The sequence below is a fragment of the Trachemys scripta genome, chromosome 21, assembly GCF_013100865.1.
Source record: "Trachemys scripta elegans isolate TJP31775 chromosome 21, CAS_Tse_1.0, whole genome shotgun sequence".
NCBI classification, from domain to species: domain Eukaryota; kingdom Metazoa; phylum Chordata; order Testudines; family Emydidae; genus Trachemys; species Trachemys scripta.
In genome coordinates this window covers 543,163-571,146 of record NC_048318.1, presented here as the reverse complement: position 1 = coordinate 571,146, position 27,984 = coordinate 543,163, and the positions used below count along the sequence as shown (strand labels likewise).

General features: G+C 43.6%; 1 protein-coding gene across 6 annotated transcripts in view; it reads left to right on the top strand.

The window, feature by feature from the left end:
• The window catches only part of PKNOX2 (PBX/knotted 1 homeobox 2), a 645,653-nt gene that overhangs the window by 579,274 nt on the left and 38,395 nt on the right, over positions 1 to 27,984 (top strand). For all 6 annotated transcript variants that reach the window (XM_034754698.1, XM_034754693.1, XM_034754697.1 and 3 more), the window contains one exon: positions 15,783 to 15,902. In XM_034754698.1, the coding sequence (XP_034610589.1) occupies positions 15,783 to 15,902 (120 nt within the window). The remainder of the gene's footprint in view (positions 1 to 15,782; positions 15,903 to 27,984) is intronic.

Below are 27,984 nucleotides of genomic sequence, written 5' to 3'. Positions count from 1 at the left end.
GGGGCCCTCTTAGGCGCGGGGCCCCATTCCGGGGAATCGGCCGAGTCGGCTTAAAGCCGGCCCTGAAAGCAGCTATAAATCCATTTAAGCAGCGACTTAAGCTAGGTTTACAGCTGCTTTGCATCACAGTGGTGCAAAGCAGCTGGAGTGTAGCGGTGAATCTGGCTCAGTCTTTAATTACATGACCACACACTATTTCTCCAGATAATACAAAAACATATCATTCAGGTCTTTTCTACAACCTCAGACAGACACATATAACATCTCATAGTGCTGTGCAGTCCCCAGAAGTCGTTCGTATGAAATGTATGTGGAACACACACTTAGACAACATGCCATGAACAACAAAGAGTCATAACAACGAAGAATCATAATGAAAACGCATTGGCTTTCACAGGGGTTTAAAATTAAATGATAAACTCTTCCATCAGGAATACCGTGTATTTGATGTCCATTTATAGCAAAAAAATCTGTTTTCTATTTACTTGAACTGGTCTAGCTAGAAATGTATTGATAACTTTCAAGCCGAGTGTAAATTCTGTACTTGGTTTACCATGCACTGAAGAGACAATATTTAAAAGAACAAACATTCAAAAGCAATTATGGCCTAGTTGGCAGATGCGATTGAGGCACTTCTGAAAGTCATGTCCTTAACAAAGAAAGATGAATGCATTGATTCTCAGAATGTTCAGTAATGCAGAGAGTTACAGTGAAAAAAGACACAATAATTAACCTTTTATTGTAGGGAATTCCACACAGGCATTTCTCTGAGATATCCCTCAGTTTGGTTCATTCCAGAGCTACAGCTAAGGTGATTATCAGACATTTTAATGTGAATTTGAGCAATTTACTGTAGGATTATAGACAGACTTTAAGGTCAGATGGGACCATCAGGATCATCTAGTCTGACCTCCTGCACATCACAGGCCACAGAACCTCTGGCTGAGTTCCTGAAGTCCTCAAATGATGGTTTAAAGACTTCAAGTTACAGAGAATCCACCATTGACACTAGTTTAAACCTGAAAATGACCCTTGCCCTGCTTGACGCAACAGCAAATTTTTGAATTATCTGCATTGTATAGAACAAAAAATGATACAACAATATACAGCAGTGCACAGGATAATACATCTGTCCTGTCAACAAAAGATATCACCATAATCACTCATCCACAGCTCCCACGCACATGAATTATGGAGCTCAGTAAAAAGGTTCATTTGTTTTATTGTTCATCACTAGTTTGTTTCCTTTGTATTCCCCCTCCCTTTTCATAAATTATAGGCATTTGCAGAAACTGATTCAGAATACTGAGATTTGTATTCACTGTGCTAAAGGACTTTCCCAGCCTTCCATTGGAAGTCCATAGAGACAGAGTCAAACCTAGCTGACAGATGTTTGTGCTTGTTTCATACAAAAAACTATATCCAAAGGTAAGGGTTGCAAATTTAAGCACTCAAAGTAAGGTTGTCTGTGCAACCTAACTATATGCCTCTTTCGTAACAGAGGCAGGGATCCCTCTGTTTCTATACTCATGTAATTAAAGACTGTCATAATACACACACAGAAGCAGAATTAAGGTTGCATGGGTGTTTCCTACCCAGTTAGTGTTTGATTTTGCAGTTTTAACTTTCTTTTAATAAAGGTCACGTGTATGAAGTTTTAGGTTTTTTCAAAAACAAGTTATAAAAACTGAAATTCTGTCACCCAGAGCCATAATGGAAATTTTTAAGAGCAGGTTAGACAAATACCTGTCCAGGATGGTCTAGATAATACTTAGTCCTGCCATGAGTGCAGGGGACTGGACTACATGTCCTCTCAAGGTCTCTTCCAGTCCTATGATTCTACAGTGACTCCTCCCTCTGTGATTTGAACCCAGTAGGGGAGCAGCAGACACCACTAATTTGGTCGACTTAATTTACCCTCTCTACACACACACATCATACAAAACTCATCATGTCTACTTCGAGATGAGATATGATGCAGAGTGGTCAAGTTATTCCATTTCTATGGTAATGGCACAAACAATTACACCAACACGTTAAAATGACAACTTTGAAATATTTGCATTTGGCTGTTAAATAATACATAGTCATTAAACTAAGACAAAATTGGATTTCTTTGTGATCTCAAAGCATCACCACAATAACCTAAGGGTTAAACAAAATCTAGTAATAAATATGTATACGTATCATTATCATCATGTTGTTCACCATTGCGGTCTCTGTTGAGACTTTGGGCATGACATTTTGGGGTACAATCCAGACCAGTGATGAGCTGTGTCACCACTTGCCCTGAAACCTGGGGTTCCTCCCAATGCTTTGCTGCTGTAGCTCCCAACCTGGGCTCCTCACAAACAGCCAAACAGCATGCAGGTCACCTCCTGAGTGTCCGTGTATAGCTTCAGCCCTCGTCCAGCAGCTCTGAACCCAGCAACCTGTCAGCAAACACCAGCCACACTCTGGCTTCAAACAGCCTTGGTTACTACCTGCAGAGTGGCCCAAACACACTCCCAAAAACGTGTGTTCTGCACAATCCAGCCCTCTCCTGGACAGTCCAAGCGTGCTAGATCCATTGTCCCTCTAAGGGGATCAATATACAACACTCTTGCTACTATTAAATGGAGTTAAGAACATAAGAATGGCCATACTGGATCAGACCAAAGGTCCATCCAGCCCAGTATCCTGTCTGCCGACAATGGCCAATGCCAGGTGCCCCAGAGGGAGTGAACCTAACAGGTAATGATCAAGTGATCTCTCTCCTGCTGTCCATCGCCACCCCCTGACAAACAGAGGCGAGGGACACCATTCCTTACCCATCCTGGCTAATAGCCATTAATGGATGTAACCTCCATGAATTTATCTAGTTCTCTTTTAAACCCTGTTATAGTCCTAGTCTTCACAACCTCCTCAGGAAAGGAGTTCCACAGGTTGACTGTGCGCTGTGTGAAGAAGAACTTCCTTTTATTTGTTTTAAACCTGCTGCCCATTAATTTCATTTGGTGGCCCCTAGTTCTTATATTATGGGAACAAGTAAATAATGTTTCCTTATTCACTTTCTCCATACCACTCATGATTTTGTATGCCTCTATCATATCCCCCCTTAGTCTCCTCTTTTCCAAGCTGAAAAGTCCCAGCCTCTTTAATCTCTCCTCATATGGCACCTGTTCCAAACCCCTAATCATTTTAGTTGCCCTTCTCTGAACCTTTCCTAAAGCCAGTATATCTTTTTTGAGATGAGGAGACCATATCTGTACGCAGTATTCAAGATGTGGACATACCATGGATTTATATAAGGGCAGTAAGATATTCTCCATCTTATTCTCTATTCCTTTTTTAATGATTCCTAACATTCGGTTTGCTTTTTTGACTGCTGCTGCACACTGCATGGACGTCTTCAGAGAACTATCCATGATGACTCCAAGATCTCTTTCCTGATTAGTTGTAGCTAAATTAGCCACCATATTAAATTAGCCCCCATATTAAATTTCATTTGCCATTTTGTTGCCCAATCACTTAGTTTTGTGAGATCTTTTTGAAGTTTTTCACAGTCTGCTTTGGTCTTAACTATCTTGAGCAGTTTAGTATCATCTGCAAACCTTGCCACCTCACTGTTTACCCCTTTCTCCAGATCATTTATGAATAAGTTGAATAGGATTGGTCCTAGGACTGACCCTTGGGGAACACCACTAGTTACCCCTCTCTGTTCTGAAAATTTACCGTTTATTCCTACCCTTTGTTCCCTGTCTTTTAACCAGTTCTCAATCCATGACAGGATCTTCCCTCTTATCCCATGACAACTTAATTTATGTTTAATTTGAGTTACCCAAACAAGTCACAGCACTGGATTCATTTTGACTAAAGAATAAAACAATTTTATCTAACTACAAAGAAACAGATTTTAAGTGAGTACAGGTATTAAAGTCAGAAGTGTTTACAAGTGAACTAAAGATAAAACATTTTCTAAACTTAAACTAGTTTTGACTCAAGGTGAGGTTTTTACCACAGGTTCCCAGTAACATTGCTAATCAAATTCTCAGGCCAGGATCCACTCCAAAAGTCCAAAGGTTGTTTCTTTTGTCTTCTTTGGTGAAAGAGAGAGAGAGATGGATAGGGAGAGATAACGTGTTTCTACCCCTCACTTTCATAGTTCAGTCACCCATTGATGACAGAGACACGGAGTCTCACTGTAAAAGAGGTTTCAGGTTGTTGTTTGCTAAAATGCAGATGTGCCTTGTCTCCACCTTGCAGTTTTGAGGACTTTGTTTAGTACTTATATGTAAACTGAGGTAAAACACGCACATTCCTTTAAGACTGCTTGACCAGTCCTGCCTAACTGATGCTACATGGGTTTGAACTTGTGCTACCAACATCATTCTGGGGAAATTAATAACTTTACAGATAATGTTGCTACACATTTCATCATAATATTATTGACCAGTGAGTTATTAGTTTTCAAATTATTATCTCACAAGGAATGTTTTGTTTTTTTTACAAAATATGACAGTGCTGAGTAGGGGTGCATTTGGTTACAATGGATTACCACAATTCTTCATTGCCTTGTATATTCTGTACAGGGAAGATTGTTCTGACTAGAGACAGGTGATTGTGTAGAAGCCCCTGCTGTTACAGGCACAAATAAGGTCTTGTAGAAGTTCTGCAGAAAAGGACCTAGGGGTTACAGTGGACGAGAAGCTGGATATGAGTCGACAGTGTGCCCTTGTTGCCAAGAAGGCTAACAGCATTTTGGGCTGTATAAGTAGGAGCATTGCCAGCAGATCGAGGGACGTGATCATTGCCCTCTATTCAGCATTGGTGAGGCCTCATCTGTAGTACTGTGTTCAGTTTTGGGCCCCACACTACAAGAAGGATATGGAAAAAGTGGGAAGAGTCCAGCGGAGGGCAACAAAAATGATTAGGGAGCTTGAGCACATCACTTATGAGGAGAAGCTGAGGGAACTGGGATTGTTTAGTCTGCAGACGAGTAGAATGAAGAGGGATTTGATAGCTGCTTTCAACTACCTGAAAGGGGGTTCCAAAGAGGATGGACCTAGACTGTTCTCAGTGGTACCAGGTGACAGAACAAGGAGTAATGGTCTCAAGTTGCAGTGGGGGAGGTTTAGGTTGGATATTAGGGAAAAAAAATTCACTAGGATGGTGGTGAAGCACTGGACTGGGTTACCTAGGGAGGTGGTAGAATCTCCATCCTTAGAGGTTTTTAAGGTCAGGCTTGACAAAGCCCTGGATGGGATGATTTAGTTGGGGATTGGTCCTGCTTTGAGTAGGGGGTTGGACTAGATGACCTCCTGAAGTCCCTTCCAACCCTGATATTCTATGATTCTAAGTAGCTTGTCATCCACATTTTTATATCCAACTAATGAAGGCAAACCAGATATTGGATCACCAATGCGCAAAGACATCCTAATCTTTCTTTGCTAAGATGCAATTCTGACATGCTCTTCAGTGTTGATAAATCCAAAGTGATGCATATTGGAAAACAATCCCAACTATACATACAAAATGAGGGGTCTAAATTAGCTGTTACCACCCAAGAAAGATCTTGGAGTCATTGTGTATAGTGTGACAAAGTTCCTCCTCTATCTTGGTGGGTCCTGCGCTTATTGGCAGATTTTCTTGCCTCAGAGATTCACCAGGTGGGTTGGGGAACAGCCCAGAGACCTTCCCCTCTGGAAGAACCCACAGTCCAGGTCAATTGGGAGGTTTGGGGGGAACCCAGGCCCGCCCTCTACTCCGGGTTCCAGCCCAGGGCCCTGTGGACTGCAGCTGTCTATAGTGCCTCCTGTAACAGCTGCATGACAGCTACAACTCCCTAAGCTACTTTCCCATGGCCTCCTCCAAACACCTTCCTTGTTCTCACCACAGGACCTTCCTCCTGGTGTCTGATAACACTTGTGCTTCTCAGTCCTCCAGCAGCACACCCTCTCACTCTCAGCTCCTTGCATCTCTTGCTCCCAGCTCCTCACACTTACACCACAAACTGAAGTGAGCTCCTTTTTAAAACCCAGGTGCCCTGATTAGCCTGCCTTAATTGATTCTAGCAGCTTCTTCTAAATTGGCTCCAGGTATCCTAATTAGCCTGCCTGCCTTAACTGGTTCTAGCAGGTTCCTGATTCCTCTAGTGCAGCCCCTGCTCTGGTCACTCAGAGAACAGAAAACTACTTATCCAGTGACCAGTATATTTGCCCTCTACCAGACTCCTGTACCCCACTGGTCTGGGTCTGTCACAATAGTTATTTGAAAACAACCACTTAATGAGCAGCAGCAGTCAATAAAGCTAACAGAATGTTAGGAACCATGAGGAAAGGGATAAATAAGACAGAAAATATCATAATGCCACTATATAAATCCATGATACGCCCACACCTTCAATACTGCAGGCAGTTCTGGTCATCCCCAATCTCAAAAAAAATTAGAAGTGGAAAAGTTCCAGAGAAAGGCAACAAAAATTATTAAGGGTATGGAAGAGCTTCTATATGAGGAGAGATTAAAAAGACCAGGACTTTTCAGCTTGGAAAAGAGATGACTGAGGGGGGATATGAAAGAGATCTATAAAATCCTGAATGGCGTGGAGAAAGTGAATAAGGACATGTTATTTACCCCATCACATAACACAAGAACCAAAGGTAACCCAAGGAAATTAATAGGCAGCATGTTTAAAACAAACATAGTGAAGTACTTCTTCACATAATGCACAGTCAACCTGTAGAACTCATTGCCAGGGCCATCTGAAGGCCAAACGTATAAATGGGTTCAAAACTGAAATAGATATATTCCTGGAGGATAGTCCATCAATAGCTTTTAGCTAAGATGGTCAGGGATGAAACCCCATACTTTGAGTGTCCCTAAGCCTCTGACTGCTAGATGTTGGGACTGGACTATAGGGGATGGATCACTTGATAATTGTCCTGTTCTGTTCATTCCCTTTGAAGTGTCTGGCACTAGCCACTGTCAGAAGACAAGGTAGTGGGCTAGATGGACCACTGGTCTGACCCAGTATCGCTATTCTTATGTTCTTCAAACATGTCTTCCCATGGTGGAAGTTTGCCCAGTGACTTGTCCTTTTTGCTGGCTAGACTGAGATGCAAGCAATTCAGGTCTCCAAGGGTCTCCTTTTCTTTCTCCCCCTGGTCATACAGCACTGCTACCAACTTCCTTGCTGCGGAAATGGGGGCTTGTCTGTAACTGTCTCCCAATTTGGCAAGATCTCTGAAGTGGTAAACTTCCTTTCTTTGAAAATTAAACCCAGATTTTTCCCCAATGCCAAATAGGGATGGCAGAGCCACATCCTGTTAATAAATATACAGCAGGAAGTATGATGTAGAAATCAGGAGTGAGTTGGTCACAAATTGCATGCACAGCTATGGAATAATGCTTGTTGATTGTGCTGGCAATGGTGCTTGTTTCAATGCACATGTTATCTGTGTGTTCCATTTTTGGAAAGTAGCAAATAGCAAGGACCAAAACATCTGTATCGGGTGACCTAATGACTATGATTCCTTGGACACCAAAAGACCCAAAAGCCATATTGGCACATACTGGGTGAAGAAGCATCCTTGTGTCTGCTTACTCGTGAGTACTGTCAAGTCTTGGGCTTCTTCAGGACCCATGCTGCTGATGAACTTTGCTACTTCACCATTGGAAAAGCCTCCACGAGAAGTGTTTGTGTTGGGTGTGCTCCTACCCTCTTGGGTGCATTTTGAACCCTATATGCACAGAAAAATGTTACAAGTGACTGCTGGTTGGATACCAGCTTTAGAAACATTTTCCATGGAGGCACATGGCAACCACCAGTCACCTGGGGTTTCTTACATCCAGCCTTAGATCCTGTCTGGTGCGGTCTTTCTGCCCTTTTCATAGCGTTACTGCTATTATATCTGTCAAAGACTTTAATTACAGAATTAGCTTTGTTAAATCCTTCTATGATCTGTCTTAGGTTCTCAGCAGCCAATTCATCAATATGTGGGATTTGTCTCCAGCCATCATTTGTATGACAGCCATGGCACCTCTGAGGTATACTATGGTTTCTATGTTACATTGTCTTAGCTTCCGGATTCTTTCAGCTTGAGCTTCCAGCTGATGCCCTAATTCAGCTTTGTCTGTTCTTCTCATTGTTCCATCAGTATCCAAGAGGGACATAGGCACAGGTCCTTTTGGGTGACGAAGAACAGTTGCCATAGAGAAATCGTCACTGCACCTTGCTAAGGACGGGGCTGTGCGGAAAACAGTTTCAGGACCGATAGCTGCTCTGATTGTCCCTCGCTTGCCAGACTTAGATATGGTTTTCCTGGCCACGTCAGTAAATGTTTTGATGCCAGATTTCTTGACTGGGCTGAAAAAGCTACATGTCCCATCAGAATCAAGTGCACCTCTCACAAATTTCTCCATTTGTTCTTCACCAACACCTGCTATTTTCAGCAGACTCTTGTACATCTGAGTTACATGCACTGCAATAGATAGGTTGATAAGCACCTCTGGATGTGATTCAGGGTCAGATGGGTTTGTCATATTGTTGATGACCTGGGTCATAGGAGTTATAACATGCTCTTCATCCCTCTTCAGTGCAGAGGCAAGGACTTATTTGTGGACTTAGTCTTCATTACTTCTTGTTAGGCATTTCTTTCTCTCATAGCTTTTTCGTATTCATAATATGAAGCTACGCAGTCCAAACTACGGGCATGCAATCTACGGCTATTGGAGCACAACCTTCAGTGTGAGACTGAGCTGGTCAGCAAATCTGAACTGAAATTATAGAAAGCTATTATAATCACAATTTGACAATTAAGAAGATGAAAACATTTCATGTTAGTATATTGCAAAATGTTGACATCTGCCAAATACTAAATAGCTAAATGATTTCTAAACAAATGCCCATGCAAAACCAATAAACTTTCAATACATTGTTGACTGGTAGCGTTGACCAACAAATACCACATTAATGTGCCGAAATTAACTTCTACAGTAAAAACTGTAGTTATGTGGCAGTGTTTCTGGAACTTTGCGGGGGGGAAAGACTCATTCGGGTACTATCATTCAACCTTGCCTACAGGTTTATGGCACCACTTGACAGCTCCAGATCATATCTCATCTAAATGTACATAAAATAAACTTTCAAATGATATGATGTGTGTGCGTGTATGGGTGGGTACATTAAACTTCAAATGCATGGCCCTTTTTGGAGAATTGCCACAGACCTACAAGAACTTCAGATCCACAGCACAGACATCTACTATTTGAGTTAAAGAATTAAAGTGGTGGCAATAGATGGTTATCCTCAGTGTGGATCAGCCACTACAGTGGAATATAGCACACGCTATGCTAGTGGTTACATAACCAAGAAAACCTACCATTTTCTGCATTATGTTATGCTCTCCTGTTTGTATACTGGCACTGACCCACAGGGTTAGATCTAGCTCTATTGATCCAGGGATGAGGAATCAGGGATCCCTATTTTCTGGGCTGTGTTATGCAGGAGGGCCATGTACATGATCACAATGGCCCCTCTTGGCTCTCAAAACTCAGGGGGTGCTATTTATTATTTGTATTATCACAGTGTCTGAGCCATCATCATGGACCAGGAACTCACTCAGATTAATATATTAGGATGCCAGAAGGAAACATTGTGGTTATCTAGTCTGACCTCCTGTATAACACAGGCCAGAGAACTTCCCTGTATTAATAATTCCTGTTTGAACTAGAGCAGATCTTTTAGAAAAACATCTGAACATTCCCAGTGATGGAGATTCCACTACAAACCTTGGTAAATCCAGGGCCGGCTCCAGTGTTTCTGACGCCCCAAGCGGCCGGGGTGGTGGGGGAAAGCTGCGATCGGCGGCACTTCGGTGGCAGCTCCACTGCGCCACTTCGTTCTTCTGCCAAATTGCCACCAAAGAGCCGGACGTGCCGCCCCTTTCTGTTGGCCGCCCCAAGCACCTGCTTGCTGCACTGGTGCCTGGAGCCGGCCCCGGGTAAATCGTTCCAATAGTTAATTACACTCATTGTTAAAACTTTGCACCTTATTTGTAATCTGAATTTGTCTAGCTTCAATGTCCAGACATTGGATTATGTTCTACCTTTTTCTGTTAGACTGAAGAGCCCTCTATGAAATTTCTGTTCTCCATGTAGGTACTTCTAGACTGTGATCCAGGCACCCTTTAACCTCCTCTTTGATAAGCCAAATAAATGGAGCTCCTTGAGTCTTTCACTATAAGGCAGGTTTTCTAATCCTTTAATCATTCTTGTGGCTCTTTTCTGAACTCTCGCCAATTTTTCAACATTCTTCAAGTGTGGACACCAGAACTGGACACAGGATTCCAGTAGTGGTCCCACCAGTGCCAAATGCAGAGGTCAAATAACCTCTTGACTCCTACCCAGAAGTCTCCTGTTCATACATTCAAGTGTCGCATTAGCCCTTTATGCCACAACATCACACTGGGAGCTCATGTTCTGCTGATTATCCACTCTGACCCCCAAGTCTTTTTCAGAGTCACTGCTTCCCAGGATAGAGTCCCCCATCACGTAAAGATGGTCTACATTCTTTGTTGCTAAATGTATGACTTTACATTTGGCTGAACTGAAATACATATTGTCCACTTGTCTCAGTTTACCAAGCAGTCCAGATTGCTCTGCATTAGGGACCCAGCCTCTTCATTATTTACCGTTCCCCTCAATCTTCATGTCATCGGCTGATATTTTTTCCTTCCAGATCATTGATAAAAAATGTTAAATAGCATAAGGTCAGGAACTGATGCCTGTGGGACCCCACTTAGAAATCCAAGTGCTCAGTGATGATTCTCTGGTTACAATTACGTTTTGAGACCTATCAGTTAGTAGTGGTTTTTAATCCATTTAACGTGTGCCAAGTTGATTTTGTGTCATTCTAGTTTCTTAATCAAAATATCATGCCATAGCAGTTTTCAATCCACCACATTACTATTATGAGGGACAGAGCCATAGTTTTTCTGTAGCGCTCAGCAAAAAAAGTTAGATAAATCTGAAAATGTTCAAAGCGCTCATTTTTTGGAGAGGGCCTATATTTTGGGAACCCCTTGAACAAATAACCCTAAATTTATAGCACAATGTATACCCCAGTGCCTCTTGTAGCATAACACGTTTTATGACAAACCCCTAGGGAAGTGAATTTTTCAGCACTTCGAAAGTCAGCTCTTAAACAGAAAGTTCTTCTCAACCTTAACTATGGAAGTGGCAGCCTTCCATAAGACTGCCTGCACCCAAGGCTAAAACTCCCAAAGCTATGGAGATGCCATCCATTATTTATCATTTTTAATTCTTTTTGGTTGGGGGAGACCTGCTCATTTGAGACATGAACGTTTTGGAGAATTCAGTGTAAAGCTCATCACTCATGTGTAAGGCTATGTTTTAGTCACAGGTATTTTTAGTAAAAGTCATGGACGGGTCACGGGCAAGAAACAACAGTTCATGGCCTGTGACCTGTCCATGACTTTTACTATATACCCTTAACTAAAACTTGAGTTGGGGGGACCACGGGTGCTCTGGGGAGGCGGGCAGCGGCGCACGGCCCAGAACCCCTGCTGGTGCTAGGAGTGGGGAGGAGGGTTGGCGGGGCTGGTGGGCTCCCTATCTGGCTCTGACCAGCATGTCTCTGCAGCTCATAGGGGGAGGGGCGGCCAGGGGGGCTCCGCGCACTGCTTCCACCACAATGCTGGCTCCCAAAGCCAATGGGAGCTGCAGGGGCGGCACCTGTGGGCATGGGCAGCACGCGGAGCTCCAAAGCCAATGGGAGCTGCATGGACATATCAGTGGGAGCTGGGGAGCGCCCCCACCCCCAGGTAAGCACCAACACGCACCCCAACCCCCTGCCCCAGCCCTGAGGCCCCTCCCACACACCCAAACTGCTGCTGCTGGCCACTGCAGAAGTCACGTAGATCATGGAAAGTCACCAAATCCGTGACTTCCATTACCTCTGTGACAGACACGCAGCCTTACTCATGTGTTCTCCAGAAAAGCTACCTGATGGATGGAAGACTGTGAAAGATCTGGTGAGATCGACTTTCTTTATGTCTCTAACAACATGGGCTGGGGTGGTAAAAATCACTGGGACTTGAAACTATTCAAATACAAAGTGTAAGACCCAGGATCAAACTTCCTGAAGAGTCGCAGGTTCCCAGGAGTAATAATGCAGCCTCTGCATTTACAGGGTAACATAGAGGGCACAAACTACCCTCTTGCTTTGTTTGATATAGAAAAGCACCCAGGGAATGAATAAGAGCTCGAAGGAGCCCTCCCCTTTTCTCTCCCCATCTGATCCCAGTGCAGACTCTGTTACTCTCTTTTGACCCTAGCTTTATAGAGCAGAGTAGATAATTTTGTTCACCCTGCCACAGTCCCAGGTAAATTCCGTGTAGGTATTTCTTGCTGTGGCAGATGAATTCCAGTTAGTCTCTTCCCCGGCATGCTCTGATCTGGGAAAAATCATATACCTTCTAGTGTTACACAGGTGAAACTCTGCATTTCAGTTTCAACATTTTACACTGCGCCAGTTGAAACCAGATAGCACCTGATCAGTCTTTGAGCCCTTTGAACTTGCACTCGCCCTCTTTTCACATTAATGCATTTATTTCTTATTTTACAAAGCTTAATAAAACTCTCGGAAGTGCATTTTTCACTACTGCCGTCTCCCTGGTCCTTACCTTGTCCTCAGCTCTTTGAGCCTGGAGGAGGAAGAAAAAATAAAATCCAAATCTAGGTTCTTTTTAATGCATAAAGGGAATTGCTGGCTCAGATCATAGAGCGAAACTGATCAGATGTGTGAAATACAAGTATGCTGGGAATATTGTGGCAGTGACAGAGCCCTGGACAAGCACCTCCTGATGCTATTCCTGTACTGCCTGGGTAATTTATTCTGCCTAGGCCCTGCAATACATCACAATCTTTGCCTGAGGGAATCATTTATACCTGACACTGGGCTGCCATAGTGATGTTTAATTCATACCGGAGACGTGTTTTGATGAAGAACCTAAAGAAAGAAAGAAAGAAAGAAAGAAAAGAAAAGGCTTTAAGTTGATGTTGAGATTTGAGCTAGTTTCCTGCAACCTCATTAAAACTCTTCTCTTTCTGCTTCCCAAGAATATATATAGTGCCCCCATCCACCTGGTTACCTCCGTTAGCGCCAAGCTCCTTACGGGTTTTGAGGGACAGGCCTGGGTTCTTCTGGATCCTGCCATCCACTCAACAGAATGTAACTTCTTTTTCTTCCCATAGGAATGTATTTGGCAGTGCCTCCACCTGCCTTGCTCCTTCCTGGCAGGGTCACCAGGGCAGCTTGCGAGGAAAATTCTAATCACAGGGTAACCCCCACTGACTTGCAGATAGTTGCAGACTACCAAGCGATAACACAAACACATTATAATGTATGTAACAGTAATTCTATTAAACAGAAGGTAAATATAACATAACAGGGTAAAACATATTCTCAGGGTCACCGGTGTCCATGCTGATAATACCTGTGAATTTCCCCAGTCATGTGACCTGATATAACAAACGTACAGGTAGTGTCCCATTTGTACGCGTACTTCATAGGGGCCCTTGATGACTGTGAACACGAGATCATTGGTGCAGCAGCTAGCAATGTGGCTGACTGGGTTCAGTACAGCCCAAAGGACTCTCACGTGGTGGGGTGGTACGTCCCTCTGCAGATTGAATAGGCAGCAGGTGATACAATCCCCAAACCTTTCCCCTTGGGCTTGAGGACACAGTTCGGGAGTAGGGGTCTCCCAGACAATTTCCCTGACTAGCTAACTGAAGAATGGTGCACTCACAACTCCACGACGGATCTGCAGGTTCAGAGATGGCTCTGGACCATCTCATCAGAGGGGCTGATGAGCGCTGCTGGCAGGCGTCCTCTCCATGCAGAAGTCAGGCTGCTTCTGGTGCCAGGATTTCCCCTCCCCACTAAGGGGTGCAGGGCTCACGGTGCAGGTTACAATAACTCTACTGAACTCCAAACTGTAGTCTCCTGCCCCAGTGCTCAGACACACTCCCAGCAGGCAGCAGCCCTGGACGAGCCCGGGAGCAGAGCTGGCCATGTGGTGACTGATCTCACCTAGGGGGCTGGGGAGCTAACTCAGCTGGGCTGGGGGAACTTTTCCCAATAAAACTCTATAAGCTGGGTGTTGCCTTGGAGCGGGAAAGGCTCAAGCTGAGGGATCTTGCTTTCAGGTCCCCAGAGGCCAGTTCTCAGGGGGAACCCTGCATGCAGGCCTGGGACTCACCAGTCGTCCCCACCCCTGACAGGCCATCCTGCCCGGCTGTAGACTACTCCCCAAAATGGCTTCTCCCCCCTTCAGGGCTCCCTGGGAAGGGCATTTCACTCCCTATTGGTCAGGCTAGCTCTTCTTCCTTGGCTTTCCCTTGTCAATCATTTGCTCTGAGCAGGCTCCTGCAATCTTTCCTCAAACCAACAGGGCCCTTTTTGTTCTACATAGTGGCTCTCCTCTCTCCCTCTGGGTTGCCAAGCAGACTCCAAGTCTGTCCTTGGCCCCCTTCCTTCCCTACCAGGGACAACGTGCCTCTTGCTGAACTACCATCACACAGAACCCCAGGAATCTCCTTGGGGGGTTACATATTTATACACACCCGGCTTTCTGTTTAAAAACATGTTTCTCTGCTGTTCTGGGAATAATTTGATTGAGACTCACATGTTTAAAATTCATTAATAGATTAAGGGTTTTCATCTCAAGCAGCAAATGGTTGTTCAGAGAAACGGTAAAAAGCAACAGAGGGTCCTGTGGCACCTTTAAGACTAACAGAAGTATTGGGAGCATAAGCTTTCATGGGTAAAGGTAGTTACTGCTACAACTGCCTCAGGCTAACTGTATTCTGGGTCTGATGTGGGCAATGCAGACAGCATTTGGGCCTGTAGGGAACATATTTGAATGACACTTTGCGTTGGCACTTAGGGTCAATTGTGCCAAATTGTATTATTTTTTCAGTAGGAAAGTTTGATCAAGGTTGCCTGCCAGATTCATTGTCGTTGCAGTCCGGCAAGACCGGAGCCGCCTGTAATGAGCTGCCAGAGGAATCCATTTGCAGTACCCAATACCCTAGAACTCGGCTACATATTCTTAAATTGCCATGTACTGGCACCTTACCTGTTCCTAACTATTTACATATATACAGACAGCACATTCTGTTACCAACACCTCCATATTCTAATTAGACTTCCAACAACCCCAGTTCAGCAGCCAGTGGAGCTGTATCGCTGCTGACCATTCAGGGTAGACAAAGGCAAGCTGGAGTTTGCATTGATTGAGCTAATCAAGATTGAAAACTGGGGCAAACAGGGATTAACAGTGGTATAGCTGCACCTAACACTGCCCCCCCCCCCGTTGCTGAATTGAGATTATCCCCAGGTGCAGACAAGGACTCTGACACAGCTCAATCACTTTGATGTGAACTTAATGACAACAACAGGTGCAAGCAAGAGTGATGAAGTAGTTACTATTTACCTCATCACCTCCAGTAAACAAACACTAAAATCTCTTTTTTTCCATTTGCCAATCCTACATCTTCATTGAGAAATGGGATATTTTACGCCAGGTTACAGAAGAAAGACTTTAATAAAATTCATCTTAAGCCATTTTGCTTTTACCTCTGTGAATGGCAGACAGCTCTGTAGCCCAGCAAAGCCACCATGAAATCAAGCAGCCATTGTGTGTTTTGTCACCATGGCAACACAATTTTACCTGCGCTGTTATTTAAGCTTTTCTTTCTCCTTTCCTGCCCTGTAGGTTAACCTGGATCTGACCTCCCTCCTTGACAGTGAAGATAAAAAGTCAAAGAACAAACGGGGGGTCCTACCGAAGCACGCTACCAATATAATGCGTTCCTGGCTCTTCCAGCATCTTATGGTGAGAGAAGTCAACAAGCGTGTAAGAGATTTTAAGCAGGGACAGGTTTTAAGGGTACTCATCTTACACTGCCTCTTCATGAGAGAATAGTTAATATATGCTAATGCTTTGATAAAATGTCGTACAAAAATCTTCAGGAGGGTCAGTCAGAAGATACTGATTAAAAACTTTATTGTCTTTAACAAAGAGGAAGAATGATGTTATGTATGAATTTAAACCTTAAGGATGTAAATGAAGGAATTTTTAAGAAATCTAATTAATGTTTCACCACTTACGCCATTTGTTTATATTTTGCCTTTCTCTCAGCCTGGAGCATTCATTTGCACAACCTTTCCGTATTTGGGATGGAAATGCTACACAGGCACATTGATTTCTTTAAAAACAAACCTTGAAACGTTTCTATTGGGCTTACGTTTTGCAAAACTTGCTTCCACAAAACCTAAATTTTGGGTCAGTTTGACCTGTCATGTGCTCCTTTAAAAGGTCTTGCATGACAAAGATGAATATTTACTAACAAGGAAAATTAAGTGCAAAAGACAGCACCAATGCACCATTATGGCTACACAGCAAAAATCACGAAATCAGGAAATGCCCAGGCAGTGTGGCAGTGCACACTAGAGGGGTGTGATTTCTCAAGTGCACCAAAGTGTTATGCAGTAACTGGCCCGTGTTGACCCCGCTGGTGCAAACTAAAAGTTCCAGTTAGTGCTCAACATCTTGATTCGCTTTGGAAATCATAACCCTCTAGTGTGCATTGCTGCACTGTGTAGACAATTCCCCAGTGCTGTTGTACATCCTGTGGATTTTAGGTTGTACATTTTATAACATAAGGAAAACTATATTAAGATATACAATTAACAAATAGAGAAAACTACACAACTGTGCTTAAGACAGGACCCGATTATCCCTACAGGGGAAGATATAGAAGAAGGAGCTAAGAGGGAAGAAAACTCCATGTAGCTACCCTTTTAGCAAACTGGCTGCATAATATTCACTAAATCTTGTGGATCCCTTGGGGGCCACCTGAACCATGGCTGATTAAGTGGAGGACAAGGTCATTAGTGTGGAGGTCTTGTAGCTCCACAAAGGCTGTGGCTCTCCAGTGAAGCCACACTTCCCCCTGCCTTTATACCCTGGAAAGAAGTATTCTCCACCATGGAGAGGACCCACAGAAAGACTCCCAGTGATGATAGTAGGCTTTAGATCAGTTCCTACATGCCTGCCAAGTTTCCAGCTCCAGCATATCTTTGTGGTTGAGTGTTTTGAAAACAAGAAAGGCCATTTTCTTACATATTAGGAGACAGATACGCAGCCAGTGAAGGACCCAGAGGAGGGGGTAATGGGTCGTGCAGCCTGTCCCTACCACTCAGAGCAAAAAGCTAAGTTGCTCTGAAACTCAAAATAATAAACCGTACCTTATTTTCCTATCAAACCTTTGTGCATTTGCTGTGTCAGCAACCTGGGGTATGGTTTCAGAGTGGAGGTTTGTTTACCTAAATGCTGTAAAAGTACCTTCATTTATGGTTCCTGATGTCCCAAGCAGGTTGCCTGTAACCATGGCAATCAGCTAAGATGTGAAAGTTCTCCATTATGCAGAGCACAGAAGGAGTGGCAGCTGATTATATCAGTGTAAAACATAGTGGGAATACAGTCCCAAATCCCAGAAGACATAGTTACCCATAACTATCAAAGTAAATCAGAAGTATATGGGAATAAAAACATAGCTGACATGGATGAGAATGTTTACAAACAGCTCTATGTATCATAATACAGTATCGCTTTTAGCATACCCCTGCCTGCCTGCCCAGCTCGGATGATGACAGTGGTGCACCTGTTGTAGCAGGCGGAACTAGACTGGGCAAATATCAGGAAAAAATTATTCCTGAATAGTTGGTTGATTCTAGAATGCCAAATTTGCAATGCATTTGCCAAGCATTACAATGACTTATTTGACCATCTGCATACATCACAATCTGCCCCATGCCTTATTAATGATGAGATCACAGGGTAGCATCTCTTAGGGTAATTTACACAATTCCTAAGACGTCTAGATATTGTTTGCACCCTTTTTGTTAAGAATGCTCTGTGCACCTGCTAGCTAGAGCAAGGAGGGAATCTGGCTGCATCAGATATCGAGATATCAGAAAACTAAGCACCTATATACAGTGGTGATGGGAACATTGGAAACCCAATGGTGGGATGAAAGTATTGGGAACCGAAATAAGGATCTGTCCCACACATACACCATCCCTATATATGTATTATCTTCTATCTGCTCATCACCATGGTAACTTTTCAGAGCTCTTAGTGGCAGATTTTCAAAGGGATTTAGGCACATAAAGATGCAGATAGGTGCCTACTGGGATTTTCAAACACTTTGGTGCCTATGAAAATCCCACTAGGTGCCCATCTGCATATTTGGGTGCCTAAATACCTCTGGAAATCTGGCAGAGAACAGCTATTTTTTCTTGTACACTGTTTTCACTAGATTAAGAACGTTTTATTTCTGTTGCCTCTGCCATGCAGGCATTACAAAGGGCTGCACATCATGGATCATAAAATACCATATGCACGGTAACATTAGAGGCAGCAGAAAAGAGTGGGACCTTGAACAAAGTCATACATTTCTTTGTTAATTAAACTGTTCAAAAGGGATAGAGAGATGCTGAAGTGTTGGGCTGCATTCTGAACTTGCATACCTCCAGTAATTGCTGGTGGGTAGGCAGCACAAGGGCCTGCATAATTGCTTTATGTCACATGGATGTCCCAGGACTTTGTGTCCCCAGGAGAAAATCCCATAGCAGTTCTCCAGATCAAAATCCAGAACCACCAGAAGATTATGCAGTTTGATCTGAGTATTTTGCAGCACTTTGGGGCCTCCCCTGGCTCTCCCTCCACAACTCAAGCATTTCCTGGGCAGAGCAGGAGGTATGGTTCAACTCCAGGTTTTGCTGGCTGTAATGTCTAGGAAGATCTAGGAGGTGGGGAGATGGAACTGACCGTTGGCAAAACCCTCTTCCTGCGTGGTAGTACATCAACTTCAGAAATACTGGTTCCTTCATTCCAGTCAAGTATAATGACCTTGTGGATATGGTCGATAAAGAGAACACCGATGTCCCATCCTCAAATCGACTCTGTGACTGCCCCGTAGACCTCCAGCCAGAGCAAAAGATCCCATTTGGGCATATTTACCCTTTATCGGAACCCAAGCTCAAAAGCCTTTGAGATTACCTGGATGAGAATCTGGCTAAAAACTTTGTCCAACCCTCCAAATCCCGTGCAAGAGCCCCTATCTTGTTCATTGAAAAGGAGGACATATCTGTGTTGATTATCAGGCTTTGGAACACTATTACCATCAAGAATCAATATCCTCTCCTACTGATCAGTGGGCTTCTAGAATGGGTTAGTATGGCAAAGTTCTTCACCAAGCTCAACCTGCATCCATGAGGGTGACAATGGGGGTGAGAGGGGGGTAGGAGGAACAATAACAGAAAATGTGGAAATAGCAGAGGTGCTTAATGACTTCTTTGTTTCGGTTTTCACCAAGAGGGTTGGTAGTGATTGGATGTCTAACATAGTGAATGCCAGTGCAAATGAGGTAGGATCAGAGGCTAAAATAGGGAAATAACAAGTAAAAAATTATTTAGAAAATGTAGATGTCTTCAAGTCACCAGGGCCTGATGAAATGCATCCTAGAATACTCAGGGAGCTGACTGAGGAAATATCTGAGCCATTAGCGATTATCTATGAAAAGTCATGGAAGACGGGAGAGATTCCAGAACTCTGGAAAAGGGCAAATAGTGCCAATCTATAAAAAGGAAAATAAGGACAACCCAGTCAGCTTAACTTCTGTACCCAGAAAGATAATGGAGCAAATAATTAAGCAATCAGTTTGCAAACATCTAGAGGATAATAAGGTGATAAGTAACAGTCATCAGGGATTTGTCAAAAACAAATCTTTAAAAAAAGGAAGAAGGAGAATCTGGGGAACTCACCTCAGTCCCTGGAAAAATCATGGAGCAGGTCTTCAAATATTCCATTTTGAAGTACTTGGAGAAGAGGAAGGTGATGAGGAACAGTCAAGTGGATTCACCAAGGGCAAGTCATGTCTGACCAACCTGATTGCCTTCTATGATGAAATAACTGGCTCTGTGGATATGGGGAAAGTGGTGGATGTGATATACCTTGACTTTAGCAAACCTTTTGATATGGTCTCCCACACTATTCTTGCCAGCAAGTTAAAGAAGTATGGATTGGATGAATGCACTATAAGGTGGCTAGAAAGCTGGCTAGATCCTCAGGCTCAACGGGTAGTGATCAATGGCTCGATGTCTAGTTGGCATCGGACTACCTCAATGGTCGGTCCTGGGGCCATTTTTGTTCAACATCTTCATTAATGATCTGGATGATGGGATGGATTGCACCTCAGCAAATTCACGGATGACACTAAGCTGGGGGGAGAGTTAGATATGCTGGAGGATAGGGATAGGGTCCAGAGTGACCTAGACAAATTGGGGGATTGGGCCAAAAGAAATCTGATGATGTTCAACAAGGACAAGTGCAGAGTCCTGCACTTAGGATGGAAGAATCCCATGCACTGCTACAGGCTGGGGACCGACTGGCTAAGCGGCAGTTCTGCAGAAAAGGATCTGGGGATTACAGTGGATGAGAAGCTGGATATGAGTCAACAGTGTGCCCTTGTTGCCAAGAAGGCTAACGGCATATTGGGCTGCATTAGTAGGAGCATTGCCAGCAGATCAAGGGAAGTGAATATTTCATTCAGCACTGGTGAGCCCACATCTGGAGAACTGCATCCAGTTTTGGGCCCCCCACTACAGAAAGGATGTGGACAAATTGGAGAGAGTCCAGCGAAGTGCAACAAAAATGATTAGGGGGCTGGAGCACATGACTTACAAGGAGAGGCTTAGGGAATTGGTCTTATTTAGTCTGCAGAAGAGAAGAGTGAGGGGGAGATTTGATAGCAGCCTTCAACTACCTGAATGGGGATTCCAAAGAGGATGGAGCTTGGCTGTTCTCAGAGGTGGCAGATGACAAGAAGCAATGGTCTCAAGTTGCAGTGGGGGAGGTCTAGGTTGGATATTACGAAAAACGATTTCACTAGGAGAATGGTGAAGCACTGGAATGGGTTATTTAGGGAGGTGGTGGAATCTCCATCCTTAGAGTTTTTAAAGCCCAGCTTGACAAAGCTCTGGCTGGGATGATTTAGTTGGTGTTGGTCCTGCTTTGAGCAAGGGGTTGGACTAGATGATCTCCTGTGGTCTCTTCCAAATATAATCTTCTATGATTCTATGTATGTTTACACTTGAAGCTAGAGGTGTGACTAATGTGCTAAAAATAGTAGTGTAGTCAGTGCAGTGGCATTGGCTAGCCATGCTGAGTATATACTCATGGGTTTGTACTCAGGGTGGGTAGGTCATGCTGCCACTGCCCATGCTTCCCCAGTGACGCTACTGTTTTTAGCACACTAGCTTGATGAGTGCAAGCATGAGTGGGTCTACGTGAAAGTCCCATGATTTGGGACTTCTGAAACTACACTGGACTAGAAAATGTTCTACAGGGAGAAATCCTGCATTGGTAGAGCTATGGACTGGATCGTCTAATAGGACTATTCTGACTTGAATTTATCATTCTGTGCGGGCTCTGCTGTACACTGGATATTTTCTTGAAGCTAGGATTTTTGAGTTATCCATTCCCTGCAGTTGGCTTCTGGTGCAAAAAAATTAAAACGCACTTGGCACCATGTTGCACACCAATTAATACAGATTTAGGCAATTAGCACTATTAGAAAGGGACTCTAGGGCATTCCATGCAGCTTGTCCTAATTATCCCTGAAGCTGTGGGTTTCTAAATTATGTATTTTCTAATCTAATAGTTTTTGGTGCTCAAATATTTCCTTTCCCCCCCCTTAGTTTAGAAGTGAATCTGGTAGCCATCATCAGGATACCGTGGTCATCATAATTCATTTCAGTACCTCAGCTCACTGGACAGATGGTACAAAGTGCCAATTTAGGAAAATGTTTCAAAAGAAATGTGGATGCAGATATAAAAATCTCCTGGAGACAGAGTGTTCTCTGGAAATAATGTACTATATTTCATACCAAATACTAGTGTTAATGCAATTTTGGGAATGGGAAACGAAGTACTCCAAAGTAGGAAGTCATTATTTAAATATGACAGTTTCAAAGACTGAAATGCTCCTAGAGATTGAGGCAATGCCAGACATTAGGGATGGCTCTGTATTCTAAACCATAGAAGACTTGAATTGATTTTTAAAATGGAACAATTTCAATTTACCAATTTAAAACATGAATGACATTAAAACTACTGAACTGATTTTCTTCAAACTTGGATTGTTTTTTAAACCTCATTGAGACTTAAAAATGCAGTCAAATCTCAATGTATGGAAATATAATTTACTATATGTAATGGTTTATAACAAAAACCATTTTGTATTATATTATAAATTGTGTTTACTGACAAATTGTGTATAATGAGCTAAAGACAGAATATACTTTAAAGAATTAAATGTGTAGAGCTAAAATTGAGCTTTCAATTTTAACTCTATTGAATACAGAAGAACTCTTAACTTAATTTTTCAGCCTCCACAGCATTTATAGTTAATTTGTATGCAGTTTCTTTGGTGTTTTCATTTAAAAGAAAGAAAAAGAAAAGGAAGAATTATTATTTGGCTCGGTGCCTCATAAATCCATCTGCATTTGACTAAAGCTCTCAATGCCTAGGAAAATATACTTCATTTGTCCATTTGTTTTAAAAGGAGCAGAGCTTAGAAATTTAAACCAATTTGTTACCTGGTTAAACAGGAGTTACATAAGACATGGGCCTGAAAGGGACCTCCTGGGTCATCTGCTTCACTATCATAGGCAACCTCTTTTTATAACCCTGTTCATAGACTTATTCAGCTCCATTTTAAAGCCTCTTATTTTTCTCATCCCAATGGCTCCTATTGGGACACTGTTCCAGAACCGCACTCCTCTGATAGTTAGAAACCTGCTTCTAATTTCTAGCCTACCTTCTTGGCACTAACTCAGAGCACACATATGAAGGAGGAATTTATGTTAATACTGTCCCTATTAATCATCAGTCATCATGAAAACAAAAGAACGGCCATACTGGTTCAGACCAGTGGTCCATCTAGCCCAGTATCCTGTCTTCCAACAGTGGCTGGTGCCAGATGCTTCAGAGGGAGTGAACAGAACAGGGCAATATATTCAGTGATCCACCCCCTGTTCTCTAGTTACGGTTTCTAGCAGTCAGAGGCTTAGGGACACCCAGAGCATTGGATTGCGGCCTGACTATCTTGGCTAATAGCCATTGATGGACCTGTCCTCCATGAACTTATGTAACTCTTTTTTGAACCCAGTTATACTTTTGGTCTTCACAACATCCTCTGGCAATGAGTTGCACAGGTTGACTGTGCATTGCGTGAAGAAATTCTTTATGTTTGTTTTAAATCTGCCACCTATTAATTTCCTTTGGTGACTCTTGCTTGTGTCACATAACTCCTTGTGTTATGTGAACGACTAAATTATACTTCCTTATTCACTTTCTCCACACCAGTCATACTTTGATAGACCTCTGTCATATCCCCCCTCACTCGTTGTAATAATATACCATCCTAGAGCACACTCTGGGTGGGATCCATATGTGACCATCCACACCTAAACTTCAGAGTTAAATGCCTAAGTCCCCAGGCATTTACAAGGTGGGGTCTTGAACCACTGGACTACAGAGTAATTCACTCTCTTTCTTGCATTCTCTTTCTCTCTCTGGCCCAACGATTGTTCTACTGTGGATAAATACCCAAAGAATCACTGGGCCTGAGAGAGAGTGAGAGAAAACAAGAGCAAGAGTGACTCTGTAGTCCATGGTTAGGGCACTGCCCTAGGTGCTGGGTAACCCTGGGTGCAGCCCCCTGCTCCAATTGTTCTTTCATTACTTGTACTCCAGCTTCAACAGGAGATATTAAGGAAGCCCATCTCAGAGTGTCCCACAGCTCAGTGGTTAGCAAACCTGCCTCTGGTATGGGATACCTCTATTCAAATCTTTTCTCCCCATGTAGCAGAAAAATGGAAATGTTAGGTCAACTTACTGCAGTAATAATTACTGTGGTGGCTGATGTCAACACTACTCTCCTTCTGTCGGTGGTGCATGTCCACACCAGCGGCTCTTCCACCAACTGAAGAGGGGTAGTGTGGGGGCGTTCAGCTCTGTGCAGCTCCCCATTGGGAACCTAGCTGCCTCCCAGGCGACAGCCATCCGGGCTTCTCAGCTCCCTGAGTGGAGCGTGGCAGCCAGACTCGGAGCGGGAAGTGGGAAGACAGAGCAGCGGGCAGCAGCCCGGCTTGGAGCAGGGAGCCCACATGCACAGCCCGGCTCAGAGTGGGGAGCCTCCAGGCAGCAGCTGGACTGAGAGAGGGGAGCTGGAACTCAGGGGGCAGCCAGATTTCGAGCAGGTAGCAGGGTGGGTGCCCGGGGGCAGCCGGGCTCTAGCTGCCTGGCTTGCTTGTCAATTTCATGGCTCCAGCATGGACGCTGCATTGCCCTAACTACATCGACATAAGCCCCATACCTCTTGTGGAGGTGGAGTTATTATGTCAGTGTAGTAGGGCACTTACATTGGTGGGTCAAGGCTGTAGTGTGGACACTGACATAATGAGGTCGACATAAGCTGCCTTGGTAGGGTTGCCAACTCTCCAGGATTGGCCTGGAATCTCCAGGAATTAAAGATGAATTTTTAATGAAAGATTGTCACGTGATTAAATCTCCAGGAGTACGTCCGACCAAAATTGGCCTTACATCAACCTAACTGTGTAGTGTAGAGCAGACCAGAGTCTCCCACATCCTGGCAAATGCCATAATCGCTGGGCTAAAAGTTAGGTGTGACTTTCTAGGCTCCTAAAAGTTATATGTTGTGGTTGCATCACAACACTTAAGTCCCTTTGCAAATCTAGCCTTAGGTTGAGAATCTTTGACCGCTGTCAAATACTCCAATAGTCAACTAATGCATATGCAGGAGTAGCTCATTGCTATCAGAGGATGGCTCGATCCTTTCTTCCTTTTTTTTCACCGCAGTTTTGGGGGATTCCTAAGAGAAAGTTTATAAACACCTCTTACTGTTTTGACTATTTCTACCAGTAGACTCTGTAGGTGCAGAATAAAGTAACATTTAAAATGTTTTACAGGCTTCATCTACAAAGGCAACCATAGCCTGTAGACTTCCCTATTCCTGTTCCTGCCTCCTCATCCATCCCTCCCCCTTCTTACCTCTCTTCCTTTCTTTCCCGCAAAATCTCTCAAGTTGTAAAAAGCTGAACGGGGAGCCTTAACAACCCCCTGCCCAAACTTTAACTGAAATCATGCCAGGCTGCTGCTAGAGTTCTGCGGCTTGTGATGCTGCCACAGAAATGCATCCTTCCCTCAGCCCAGCTGGAGAAGTGGCTTGGTGCCATTTAAGCTAAAGTTTACGCTAGAGACCTAAAATGGGCATTGATTTAAGGCTCCCAGGTTGGTTTCTTAAGAAATGGAGAGAGCAGAGGGGTTGACCAAAAAGGTTTTAATTGGTTTGCACAAATAACTAAACAAACATTTACAAATAACAAATAGATTTAAAAAAATCCTCCATGTTCACAGAAACAAAGATCTAAATATGTAGGGTCAAAGAGGGGTGTGATCCCTTTGATTCAGTTCATTTTCACATCTTTTTAAATATTCTCAGACCAGGCTCCCCTCGCTAAATATCAAGGAGGTAATTTTGTATTATTATTCGTGTGTGGGTGGCTTATTGTTGTTCCAAAACCCTACATCTGAACACTCTGAACCAGATTTTGAATTTTGCAGCTCTATCTTGTTGTTTAATTTAAGGTTTGTTCCCTCCTACCGCATCAACTTGTCTTACTTGATTCATACGGCTGAAATTGGAACAACACAATCCTCTCAAAGTTGTTAGTTCAAAATGTAAGGCTTCATGGTGATAGTAAATGCTCTTATTGAGGCAGAGAGATCATCTGGAATAAGATCGGGGAAAACCAGAAAGTGTCTAATGATGACTTTGCTGCTGGAATTAGTCGCATCTTCCTTTGAAGTTTGCCTCATTGGGAAAAATCCCCTTTTAAAGGTGACCTACAAGTTTTTAAAAATGAACTAATTGTAAGGCTATGATGCACTGAATACCCCAGATAGGAGCAGCTTGGTACAGCGTTCAGCACATAGACTCAGGCAATCTTTCCCAATGTGGGGAGCGCTAGGCTGCTTCTAGAGGCACTAAGCATAGGAGAGGAGCAATGAGAGTAGGGAAAATTGTTTGACATTAGAGCCAACCTGCCTCCCCCCTCACTTCTAAAAATACAGACTTGAAAAACCACCTTCTCTGTCACTGGCCCTTGCTACAGCCAGCTTCACAAAAGCACTGCTGACTCAGGCATCAGCTCATTGATTCAAAATTCTCTGCCCTGTGGCATGCGTCCCAGCTGCAAGAGCACCACAGAACCAGCAACCGCACCTCACTGTCACCCCACGCAGGTGAATAGGATTAGAAAGAAAGAACAGAAATGAGTGAGAAAAAATGGACAGAAAAAGGTCCTGGTGGCTGCTGTACTTGGTCACTATGCGTTAGTGTGTTTGTACTACAGAGATTCAGGAGCCGTTCACCATTATCAGTTGCCTTCTGCTGCTGTGCCCGTGACTTCTTCCCAGGCAATAGAATTGTTGCCCATTTGTGCATTAACGTCACCTATCATCAGCTTGATGTCATGGTTGGGCACATCATCTAATATTTGCTGCACTTGCTCCTAAAATGTATCCTTTTCACTGTCTCCTGCTTCATTTATTGGTGCATATACTTGGATTATTGAACATGTACATGTCCTGTTGCAGTCTGGCTATTATTATTCTAGCGTTTACTGGCTCCCAAGCCAGCAAGATCTTCTCTATGTCGTTATCCAGCATGATTTCTACACCTCTTTTGTGCTTTCCTCCTCCTGAGTATAAGATTGTCACGACATCAGACACTGTCTTGCCACTCCCTGTCCATCTTGGCTCACTGACGCTGAGTATGTTCAGGGGGTATTTGTTCGTTTCTTGTGTAACCTGTGCCAGCTTTCCTGTACTATACAAAGTATGTACATTGCACTTGCCCACACCTGTTACAGATTTGGTTGTCAGGATTCAATGCCTCGAGATCTCAGCTTCCACTGAGGTCTGTCATCTTTGGGTTTTTTGAGTTCCATCTGCACCAACTGTCCTCAGGTTTTGGTTTAACTGAACTGTTTCTGTTGCAATAAGGTTTTCCCTGAGTGAGTTGCAAACCCAGCTGCAGAACCCTCCTCTTTTATCCAGGCTAGGGACCAGCACAGTTGCTAACAGTGGCAGGGTTTGTCTCCTTTGCATCCCGGCAAACCATGCTATAGAGATCTGATGAGCAAGGTTTTTCACTGCATGTGCTGCCATGAAAACGTCACATGATTTCACATCTGTCTCCTGTCGGGTATAAAATAATGTGAAGTTTTCACGGCAGTGCTATGTAGTGAAAAACCCTCCTTACCTGACCCCTAATAACATGTGATAGTAACATGAAGCTGGAATGTAACAGGACCTGCTAGTCTATGATGGCAATGGGAAAACTAGCATGAAGTTCCTGAGCATGTGTGCTAAGTGGCCTTCTTACTTGCTGCTCAGCTGGGCAATTAGGATATTACTCTACAAGTAGTTTTTTAAATTTGTACTGGGAAGGTCACTGTTAGACTCAAATTTTATGCTTACAGCCTATTCAGTCCCATTAGCTTCAGGACATTTTTTCCTCATATTCAGCCTAACTTTTCAGTTTCTTAATTTCATTTGGTTATTGCTAAGGCTACGTTTTAGTCACGGGTATTTTTAGTGAAAGTCATGGACAGGTCACGGGGAATGTAGCGAGGCGGTGGGATACCCCACAGCCCCGCGGAAGGACGAGCCTCCCCTAGCACCAACGTGGGCGGAGTCAGTGGATCCTGCACCCACCCCCCAGAGGTCACGGTGCAGGACAGGAAGTATAAAAGCCCAACTG